At 40.8% G+C, this 11,409-nt stretch overlaps 3 protein-coding genes across 3 annotated transcripts; 2 read left to right on the top strand and 1 right to left on the bottom strand.

Moving 5' to 3' along the window:
• Nucleotides 1–584: 584 nt before the first annotated feature.
• Nucleotides 585–2,634, bottom strand: LOC115582149 (beta-2 adrenergic receptor). The gene is made up of 2 exons (XM_030417928.1): nucleotides 1,765–2,634; nucleotides 585–1,434 (listed from the first exon to the last, which is right to left on the bottom strand). Exons 1-2 carry the CDS (start codon nucleotides 2,631–2,633, stop codon nucleotides 1,359–1,361), a joined length of 945 nt encoding a protein of 314 aa, XP_030273788.1. The 5' UTR covers nucleotide 2,634; the 3' UTR covers nucleotides 585–1,358.
• A 2,626-nt stretch (nucleotides 2,635–5,260) lies between these two features.
• LOC115581694 (G-protein coupled receptor 15-like) lies at nucleotides 5,261–6,632 on the top strand. The gene is made up of 2 exons (XM_030416986.1): nucleotides 5,261–6,123; nucleotides 6,311–6,632. Exons 1-2 carry the CDS (start codon nucleotides 5,261–5,263, stop codon nucleotides 6,348–6,350), a joined length of 903 nt encoding a protein of 300 aa, XP_030272846.1. The 3' UTR covers nucleotides 6,351–6,632.
• A 3,622-nt stretch (nucleotides 6,633–10,254) lies between these two features.
• On the top strand, nucleotides 10,255–11,288 carry LOC115581693 (uncharacterized). The gene is made up of 2 exons (XM_030416985.1): nucleotides 10,255–11,138; nucleotides 11,231–11,288. The coding sequence occupies exons 1-2, from the start codon at nucleotides 10,255–10,257 to the stop codon at nucleotides 11,286–11,288; spliced, it is 942 nt and encodes a 313-aa protein (XP_030272845.1).
• Nucleotides 11,289–11,409: the final 121 nt, after the last annotated feature.

Below are 11,409 nucleotides of genomic sequence, written 5' to 3'. Positions count from 1 at the left end.
GGCACTGAATGAGTTTCTGATGTTAGCTGAGGTTACTTCATGAAACAGCGTTGGATAAACATGTTACGAACCTCCATAAAGATGAAACATACACCAACATTTCTAAAAGTTGACGTCCAACGAGTATTCAGCAACTACAGCCGGTCAGTGGGGACACTACTGTTTCACCTTTTGCACAAGTTTCAATGAATACTTTACATTCACTGCAGTCAAAATCAGTTTAGAAAGTTGCGCTATAACTGAATGAACTTAATAAACAAGCTGACCTTAAAGGACAACTCAATGGCATGCTCTTTTTATTTTGCTTACATTTGGCGGACCCTGCCACCTTTCTAGCTTCAAACAGTGTTCTGGGGACCTTATTTAAGTTTATTCAGTTATGGAACAAAAAAGTATATATCTGAGTTTGTATTATTAACTCATTAAAATTGTAAATATAAAAATTCTGAGTTTGAATAGTTTTTCTCCAAAACTACATAGAGCCCCTTTAAGGTGTGAGAAAAGCATCCAACAGTCTCTGTAAAAATGATGGAGGCTGAAGAAAACGAGTCATAATAAAGGTGCCGACACACTTTTCTTTGCAAATTTCACTTTTTTATTGATTTTAATCGGGAACTCTTTTAAGACAATCGAAGATTAAAATCAATCAACAGACATGCCTGAAAGTAATTCCAACAATTGCCACGTTTAAGTTTCAGTTAAAGGGGCACTATGTAGTTTTTTGCGCAGACAGTTTAATCAGAGGAGGCAGACATAGATTTCCATGCTTAAACAAACTAAATAAACAAAACTGTCTTCGTTTCCATGACTAAATAAACAAACTGACCTTAAAGGACAACACAGTGTCATTCTGTGTCACTGTTTATATGTGGCAAAACCCTGCCACCCTTTCTGGCTTCAGAGTTTTCCTCGGGAGCTTATTTTCCTCTGAGAACAGCTTGTTCATTCAGTTGTGAAATAAACAAATATTTCTGAGTTTGTATAATTATCAATATTGAAAATATGACCTTTCTTAGCTTATTATTAATTTATTTTCCAAAACTACACAGTGCCTCGTTAAAGGCCACTTTAAGTTGTTTCTTTTATTGAGACACAGCCTGTAGTATATAAAAAAAATAAGATCTAAATTCATTTTCCATTGGCAATGTTCATGAGAATACATTTGATAAAGACCTAACATCGTTTTGAGCTGTAAAAAAGAGTTGTTAAAACATGATGAGACATCAGCATCTCCCAATGATCTCGAAAAGCCTGAAGCCTGTCCTCAGTGTGTCACAGCTGGCGAGCACCCACGCTGACATGTCCTCATCTGTCTGTGATGTGTTTGGTGTATGCCGGCTTAGCATTTAAAACAAAGCCTACTTAGAAACACACCCAACTTTTAATTTACGAAGCGGAGACTGGATGTCTTTTTGCCCAGGTTTCCCAGGATGCCTTGAGAAGAGAAGACAAAATACATCAGGATTAATTTCAGTGGGTGCTCACTGTCAATCCAACCCAACATTGACATTTCATGGCAGGGATAAATACGGCAATAAAGCATTTCAAGCGAGATCCAAAAAACATAAAGTAATAAAGAATAATAAAAGTACAGAACATGCAAATTCATATGCTGAAGTGGGAAGTGATCTGCATGTGGAGAATATTGAATATTGTCGGCAATACTTTGCGCCTTTTTGCCCAAATAATTGCGTAAAAGCGTTTTTAAACCAACACTAATAGACATGTTTGGACGACACTGATGAGCTGGCAGCCTCATCTCACCTCCTCCTCCTGCAGCAGCGGTGTTTCCACACTTTGGTGAGCAGCGTCACCCTGAGCGCACTGCACCCTCTGATGTACAGGATGGGGGTCAGGGACGCGTTAACTCGGGGCAAAATGCGGAGAGGGTCGGTACCTTCATTCCTGAAGGTGTAACATTTCGAACCTGCTAGATTGCAGGCCATGACGTGGGAGAAAATGGGAAGCCACGTCCCCAGGAAAAACACGGCCACCACCAGGATGAGATACACGGAGGAGCGCTTGCTGTCTCTCTCCTCGGAGGGGGGCTCCTTCTCCAGCTGGAACCTGGCTATGATGAACAGTCTGATGTTCAGCCCTATCATGATAGTCACCGTCAGTATGTTCCCCACAAACGTACCCATGCTCGTGATCTTTTTGGCCACTCCGACCGGGACCAGGTTGTGCACACCCACGATAAAGAACGCGTAAACCCAGTAGGCGACGATGACGATCAGGGTCCTGTTGCGGGTCATGCGCTGGGAGTATTTAAAGGGTGACACCACCGCGTGGTACCTGTCCGCCTGAGCAGCCAGGATGGCCATGTAGGACAACCCGAGAAATGTGGGGACGATGTAAAAAGTGGTCGTGGGGGACTCGAAGTTGTCCCTCACATCGAGCACGCCGACATAGTAATAGGACACTCCGGTGCAGATGTCGCTGAGGCAGGTGCTCAGCATGTACATGAAGCGGTTCTCGCTGCGCAGCGCCTTGTTCAGCAGGATGGACAGAGAGACGGACACGTTGAGGAAGATGATGGCCGCGGCCAGGAACACGCTGAACAGAAACATCAACACATTGCCGAAGCTGTTAAGGGGCACCACAAGAGACAAACCACGGCTGCTGTTACCCATAGGTGCGGAGGACACGTGTGTGCGCGTGTGTGTTTAGATCATTGCACAGCACAGACAGGCAGCAGAGCAGCTGAGGGTGTTCTCGTCTGCTCCGATTTATGTGAGAGGATGAATTCCCCATGCATCACAAGTCGACAGGTGCCTGACAAAAACACTCAGAGGTCAAAAAAACAACTTATTATCACACCTGCATCATCAAGAGGCCTCGTTTATTGTTGTTCATTTTGCTTTTTATCATCGTTTCAATACAAAGTTTTAATAATTTTAAGTTTACGTCAACAGTCCTCAAAAAAAAAAAAAAGATGATGAGTTTATTGCTGAATACATACTAAACTTTGTATCTGTTTGAGTTGTCTGTCCTCTTTTTCTTTTTATGTGAGGCACTTTGACTTTATCAGAGGACATATTTATCAGGACACAAGAAATAAAATAGCGAAAGAGTGACGCTATAAACTATTCTGTGCAGCAGGTTTGTGGTCGTGGCTCACGGTCCAGGATCAAGTTTAATTTGTTGGCCACACAAGAACAACTTAACCTGTCTGTGCTGAACCCTCTCAAACAGGCCTTATTATGAAACTATAAACTTTAAGTAGTGGGCATTTTTAGACTGAGAAGACCAATCATCTTTAATTGTGTTCACTGTTCAGATAGTCTGGCCTTAATAAATGTCATCTCTACTCAATTGTTACTGTGTCCTTTTCGTGTCTTTAATGAAGTTATCAACATAGTAATCTTACACTCTACACCTCTAAGCCTTTAGGTCTTATTGCCAAGAAAAAGGATTTTGTCAAATGCATTCAAGATGACTTAATTATCAGTGAAGTTTGTTTTCATAATTTCTAGAGCTAAGAGAGAACACCTCTGTGCACAGCAGTGAATCTAAGGCATGTATGCATCGTGGTGGCCACTTTGAGGAACAGTTCATAAAAAGATCAAGTGTCATACATTTACAACACTGCAACCATTTGATTAAGATAAAGAATAAAATCAAAATATTAATCTTATTTGGTAGAAGATAAGCGATGACTGTCACAGTGGAGACATGTCTTTTGGCCTCTTAGTGCAAACAATAAATGGCGTACTGCTCCCTCTAGTGGCTGGAAAATGCATCGACTTTAGTCAGGTGATGTGGGTGAAATGGGAAACTGTCATATAACCAACCAGCTTCAAAGACATGAAAAGAAGAAGAAGAGGAAGAAGGAAAAGAAGAAGAAGAAGAAGAAGAAGAAGAAGAAGAACAACAACAACAACAACAACAACAACAGGGTAATGTAGTTAGACAGAATAAAGTACGTACACTGACTGTCCACCTTATCAGTCTAATGAAGCAGCTCTGCCTTGAATTCTGCTTTCACAAATGTTTCATTATAATTATGGTGGCTTTGAAGGACAGAACACAAAAACACATCAAATGTGTTTTCTGTAACGTCATGGTTTCTGAAGTAATGTTTAGTTCTCCGAAATGTAGTTGTGTTTTGACCCTCGGGGCCACCGTATGGAATTTTCAGTTTTTGTTGCCAGAGAGGTAATACTTTTCATTCATGTTTATCATTGGGGTCATTGTGGGTGGTGGCTTTGTGCTGGAAGATATTATGTTGAAAAATATCCTGACCCTGTGATGTATTGAAATGTGGTGGATTAAATATTAGAATCACCTTTCAACATTATGCAGTCCAGTTCAACACCACTGCACACACTACAGCCCCCATAATCAACATGTAGTTAAGTTAAAGCCTCGCTGACAGTGTCAATCGAAGCGTAACATCATTTTCTTTGTAAATTTGTATTATTGGCAGAGCTGTTGTGTTTTTATATTTCATTATTCAGTTTATTTCTCAAGGACAGTGCATATTAATTAGCATTCATGTAAATCAGCCAAGAGGCCAGTTTTCAAGTTGTAGACCTAAAATCAAGAAACACATTCAAAACAACAATCATGATGTACGGCATCTCAATTGCAGTAAAAGCTTGACAAAGACCTGGGCAGCAACAAAAGAAAATTACAGTGAAACAAAACGAGAGTTTATATTTTTTTTATATTTATTTATATTTTGTCTCTTATTTTGTATCTTGTATCATTAAAAGAGCAGAAATCAACAAATATGCTCTGAAAAACAAGAACAATTAGAGAAGACACAAGACATCTGTAAAACAAATCATCCGCTGAAAAAGAAAGGCCTGAAGGGACTCACAGAGTTCCTTATTGAGGTAAAGCACGTTAAGTTGATTTAGAAGCTAATTCGGTTTCCATTCTGAGAAGAGTGGGGAAAGTGACCTGGGCATTGAGCAGAAGTGATAAAAAAAAATGTTTTATTAAAGTGTTCCTGGTTTATCCTGGACTGTGCAGTCTGTAGGCTTTAGGCCGCACCAAACCACTGAGGAAGTGTTAAGGAAACCCCAGGACGCACACACAGCTGACTGATGATCACTGTCTCTGAACACCCAGAGGACTTCTTCTGATGAGCCCTCGTCTTTTATTTCTGGCAGGCGTCATTTCCACCTGTCGACACTCTTGTTTATGCTGAACCCTCTGCCCTCCAGAGACCAGGAGGTTTGTTAAAATCCAGACAAGTGGCGCCGTTCATCTATAAATGCGATGGCTGCTGGTCCTCTGGCGGAGCGTCAGGATGCTCCTCAATGCCACCGTCCCTCTGTCGGTGGACTTCGACAGTCCGGTGGACTTCCTCATCTTCATCTTCCACATCCTGTTCGCCACCAGCGCCGTGCTGGTGGCCGGCTCGGTGGTCATCGGGATATCTGCCACCCGGTTTCTGCGGGGCCAGAACCGGTTCGTCTTCATGCTCAACACGAGCATCAGCGACACTCTGACCGGCTTCTCCGTCTACTACCTCGGCCTGTTCGACGTCCAAGAGGGCTACCCGTCGAGGAACGGGACGTTCTACATCTTGCCCTCATTTCTAGGAGTCAACGTGTTGACCTTCCTCTTCGCTCAGTTCGACCGCTACTTCGCCGTGTGCCATCCTTTCTTTTACAGCCGCTTCATAACGAGGTCTGTTGTCATCGGGATTTGCGCGTTTTGCTGGCTTTACACCTACACCATCCTCACGGTGCAGAACATGGTGCCCATCTCAAAGGCGGCTCAAATAAACGCGTTTGGTGTAATGACCCTGCAGATTATTGTCGTGGTCAAAGTGCTAATGACAGTTAAATTGTACATCATAGCCAGGAACCAGCTGGGGAGAGAGGCGCCCAGCGCGGACAGAGACAACAAGAAGGAGTCTCTGCGCATCATTGTGTTTGTGGTGATCTGCTTCTTGGCTCTGTGGTGTCCGTCGTTCGTCAATATCATTGTCAGACAGTTGACTAGGCAAGGTCTGCGGTTCAGGAACGAAGCCACTAACCTGTTCGCCATCTTGGCGCGCCTGAACGCGCTGGTCACGCCGGCTCTGTACATCTGGGGCAGCCCGGCGCTGCGGGGGGCCGTGTGGAGGACTGTGTGGCGGCGGGTGTGCCCCTGCAGGAGGGCAAGGTAAGAGTCGGGCTCGGTATTCAAGCACCTCCATCTGTCTCTTACCACGCGTCGTGTAGGCTACTCTCTTAAAGTCATACAGCTGTTTGTCTTTCTGCAGTTTTGCGTAAATGAGAAATCATGTCTGATGATCACAGTGACTTCCTCTCCTTCATCATCCTCCTTTCCCTCTGTCTGTCTTTTTCAGAATTGGCTTCACCTTCGATGGACTGACACACAAGTTGTAGCCGCCAGCAGCGTCACCAGGTATAATGCCTAAAAAGGCCACATGTGAGATCAACAATGAGTGAAACAAAACGCTCGACAGACAGAGCAGCTCACTCTTTCTCAGGTGTGTTATTACAAATGAAATGAGATTATTTCTGAGCACTGGCTAGAAAATAAATGTATGTTCCCACTGCCACGCATGGACACCCGAGACCACTCACTGGAACATTTGATTTGGAGACGGTGAATTGTTCCTCACACGAAACACTGTCATACTTGTCAAAAAGGCTTTTACCAGTATAAATGTCAACATCCGAATAACATGATCCTGTAACAGCTCTCTATATTGCTTCTCTTGAATTTAAAATATGATTTGTGTGTTGATGTTTTTTTTTTTTTATGTGTATGGAAAACTCTTCATCCAATCGCGAACATTTCAGGTCAGGAGTGAATCATTTCCATCTGTCTCACTTTTCTTTAAAGCTGGTTTTAAACTTTTGGATGTCATTTTTAATTCTGAACTTTGAGTTGTGAGTTGTTCGGGCTTGGTTAATGTGACTATCTATCTATATGTGATGGAGGTTCATCATACTGCTGCCTCTCTGCTCAGCTCACTGGGACACTAACCTGCTCTCACTGACAAAATCAACTGTCACGTTTTGTTGGTTAATGCTGACATTTGTCTCGATCAAAGCGGCAAAGTTTGAATTTGCTGCAATTGGGCGAAAATACACGATGTGAAGGTGAAACCAGAGAGGCAAAGCAAGTTTATGCGTACAGCGAGATTTAGACAGTTTTAATTTGATACTTTAATGTATTGAAACCCATCAGACATTAGAAGCATTAAAAAATACATTGAAATCAAGCAAATAAAGAGTTACAGATTAAAATAAGTTCTGCACCCTGGTCAGCGGACAGACCCTGATGATGATGATGATGATGATGATGATGATGATGATGATGATGATGATGATGACAGCCACAGGTTCAGGACCCTGGCCAGCTCCCTGCTGCTGCTGCTGCTGCTGTTGTTGACTCATGGATGGAGGCCCGACTTTAAAATTTCTCTAATTTGTCTTCTTCTGTTGTTGGAATAATAAAGATAAATAAAACCTAATGAATCATAAGGGAATGGGGCGATAGGACTTATTATCATACCTCTACAAGACGCATACACACATGACTTTAAAGCCTGTTGGTGATCATCGTGACCAAAGTGTCGATGATGATCAAGCTGCCGCCGGGCCCCAACAGAGACGGCGAGAAAGAGTCTCGGAGGAAAACAAGGTCCCCGAAATACTGTTTGAAACTGGATAGGTGGCAGGGTCCGCCACATATTTACAAGTAAAACCGTATGAAATTGTGTTTATTTAGTTATGAAAACGAAGAGAGATTTTTTTTTTTTTTTTGGAGCAGACGTTCGAACCCAACATTGTAATATTTATTTACAGTATTTATTTAATTCCCTTTACCGTTTACAGTATTAATGAGGTCATATTACAAACACAGAATTATTTATAATTTATTTGACTGAATAAAAACGGAATCTCAGATGAAAATTAGGTCCCCAGAACAGTTTAGAGCTATAAAGGTGGCAGATATAAACAAAGTCAACACATGCATGAAGTAATAAAACGAAGAGGGATTGTTTATTTAGTTCGTTACGAATAATATATATATATATATATATATATATATATATATATATATTATATATATATATATATATATATATATATAAAGTGAAGATGAAGATATTTGTTTTCTGATTTAAATTTCTTCCTAGAATGATAATGTACCTGATCCTAATAAACTAATAAACACCGGGAGAGGCTTTTTCACTGCCAGCTGATTAAACTGTAACAGCACTTCAGCAGTGCCATTACAAATATAAAGTCAGCCTATACAGCCAAACAAATTGTTTTTTGACTTGGAGTGTTTCGATGGTCAACCCTGTCAATAGAAAGATTTTTTCCGGGCCTTTAGTTTCTAATTTCTAATTTTTTTTTTTGTTTTTTTTGTCAATAGCCTACCATGAAGAGATATTGTTACACAACACAACTGGTTAGTCGGAAAAACGATGATACTGATTTTGTTTGCTTTCTGTCAAAATATCCACTCTTGGCCTATAAAAAGTGTGATTTTGTTTTGAAAAGAGCAGACAGTCATCGAGTTACATCACACTGTAACTGCGGAAACAAACTGTATTTGCATGAATACATTTGTAGAAGACCAAACTGCTTTGACTATTATTAAAACCGTCAAAATATCTGCAGTGAAACAGGCCTGTTATATAAAATCTGATTATTTATTTATTTTTTTTTTTTATTAATTTGAGATTATGGCTATTGCTGAAATATCCAGTTTAGTTTGAACTGAATTATCAAACAAACATTATCGAGCAGGTGTCAGAGATAGAAGGTGGTAATATCCCTAGAGTTATTTTGTTAAGCTTCACATACAATGATAACAAGAAATGTTGAATAATGTGACCCTGGGCAGGTTAGAATTTCTGCACAATGTTTTCTAAATGTGGTGGCGTAAAAATGTGATGTATTCAAACATTTTCTTCCCAACAAGGTCGATAACGATGAAGGGACGATTCAGAAGATTTCACAGCGACAAACAGCTCCTTGGTACAGTTATGGACTACAGGTCAATTTTTATTTATTTTACGGGTAGAGCCATTATTCTGCAGCATTTTCTGATTATTGGAATCAGTGATATTTAATTATTTTTTTTTATGTCAGATTGCCCATAAAATAAACTAATTATATTAAAAAAGCACTGCTTTGTCTCTGATGCAACATCCTCTCACATGTCCAGCCTGCCAATGGTGAATAATCAGAATCTGCACAGTAACTAAATGTATTAAGTAATTGAAAAGGAAGTAGTAAAAAAAGCAAATACTAAGGTATGTCAAAATTGTACTTAAGAACAGTACTTGAGTAAATTGTACTCAGGTTTAAATGATTATTTGTCCCTATTATTGGTTTTCAGTCTCCTTCATCTCTAATAATTGGTATCGGCCCAGAAAAAAGAAATATCAGTCAAACCCTAATTTCAATAGTCCAAAATTCACAATCACATTGCCTTAGTGGGCTTAATGAAATACTATACACATACCATCATTGTGACACATAAAGTAGAATCATGGCAAGCATTTGTTGTGTTGTAATTGTTTTGTTTTCCTATTTACATACATGAGGGGGAAGAATGTAAAAAAAACCACCCGTTATTAATTCAGTCGAGTTCAACTCCACCTTACTGCCACCACAAAACAACGGCATTCTACGGTTTCTTTAAAGTATGGATGTGTTGAATTTGTATGTTTCATATCAACATTTTGAGTCTGTATCTATGTTGATTATAACTCAGATTTAATTATCATTAAGATTTCCATTACTTGAATGTTTAATTGTGAAGGTGAATCCTCTGTATCAGCATTTATATATATATATATACAATATTAATGAGGTCATAGTACCAAATATTTATATTGATCTTTTCTACAGAATTAAAAAATGGTAATAGGAAAATACTGATAAATAATAATAATAATATAATAATAAGGAAAATTAAGAAAATTGTTTATTTAGCTTGTTTGAACATAAAAAAAATAATAAAATCAAGATCTTTCTCATCCGGTTAAAATGCCTTCTCCAAAACTACATACTGCACCTTTAAAGGCTTTTAGTTATTTATTGCCAAAGGTTTTATTTGACAATGCATTGACCCACAAAATTTTTTTAAAATTAAAATTAAATATCTATCTATCAATATTTTATTCTTTGTAGCCTAAACACTGATATGAACAGTGAGATTAGATCAGGGCTCATGGTGCCAGGCTGACCTACATCAGATGGGCGTTGTTTGATCCAGCAACTCTATAAAGTCTTTCATTCGGGCTGCGCTGTTGGAACAATGTTCCTCTCCAACACCACAGACTCTCTGAGCGGAGGAGTTCCCCTCTCGGTGAACTTTGACGCTCCTGTAGATTATCTCATCTTCATTTTCCAGATATTGTTCGCCACAGCTGCTGTTCTCATAGCCGGACCTGTCGTCATCTCCATCTTATCCACCAGAGCGCTGCGCCTGCAGAACAGGTTCATCTTCATGCTCAACACCAGTGTGTGTGACACGCTGGTCGGGTTCTCTGTGTATTATGTCGGTCTGTTTGACGTTCAGGAGGGGTATCCGTCTAGAAATGGGACTTACAACATGTTGCCGTCTATCCTCGGTGTGAACATAATGACGTTTCTGTTCGCACAGTTCGACAGGTACTTCGCTGTGTGCCATCCCTTCATCTACGCGCGCTTTATAACGCGCCGCGTGGTGATCTGCCTAAATATCTACTGTTGGCTTCATGTCTATGGTCAGTCGATCGTTTTGAATTTCTTACCACTCTCCTGGTCAATACAGGCGTATGTGTACAGTATGGTCAGCTTACAGATCATTGTGATCACCAAAGTGGCCATGACCATCAAGCTGTACATCGTCGCCAGGTTCCAGCTGGAGAAAGATCCTCCCAGCGCCGAGAAAGAGAGCAAGAAGGAGTCATTAAAGATCATCATCTTTGTTGTCATAAACTTCTTGGTGCTGTGGTGTCCTTCTTTTGTCAATATCGTCCTCAGACTGGTGGCGGGAGGAGGGCTGATTTTCAGGAACGAGGCCACTAATCTCTTCGCCATCATGGCTCGTCTGAACGCCGTGAGCACGCCAGCTGTGTACATCTGGGGGAGCCCGGCTCTGAGGGAGGCCACGGTGAGGACGGTGTGGGGCAGAGTGTGTCCGAGGTGCAGGAGGAGGTAAGAAGGTTGAATTAATATACTACAGAAAAAAGATTCCTTTCATTCATCCATTAATTAATGTCGATGATAAGCTGGTTACTCTCCCGCAGAGTTGGCTCCTGTCCTGTGAAGGGAAACGGCAAAGGGAGGCCTCTGAAGAACCACTGACACATGTTCACCCGTCAGCAGCTGCTGCAAGGATCCAGTGATGAGCGATTGACAATTAACATTCAAACTGTCAATTCATCCCATTCATACAAGGTGTCCAATACAGTGGACAGATGTGTGG

Source organism: Sparus aurata, chromosome 5 (genome assembly GCF_900880675.1).
Source record: "Sparus aurata chromosome 5, fSpaAur1.1, whole genome shotgun sequence".
NCBI classification, from domain to species: Eukaryota; Metazoa; Chordata; class Actinopteri; order Spariformes; family Sparidae; genus Sparus; species Sparus aurata.
The sequence above is the reverse complement of the archived record's forward strand: the minus strand, read 5'-3'. Positions and strand labels throughout refer to the sequence as shown.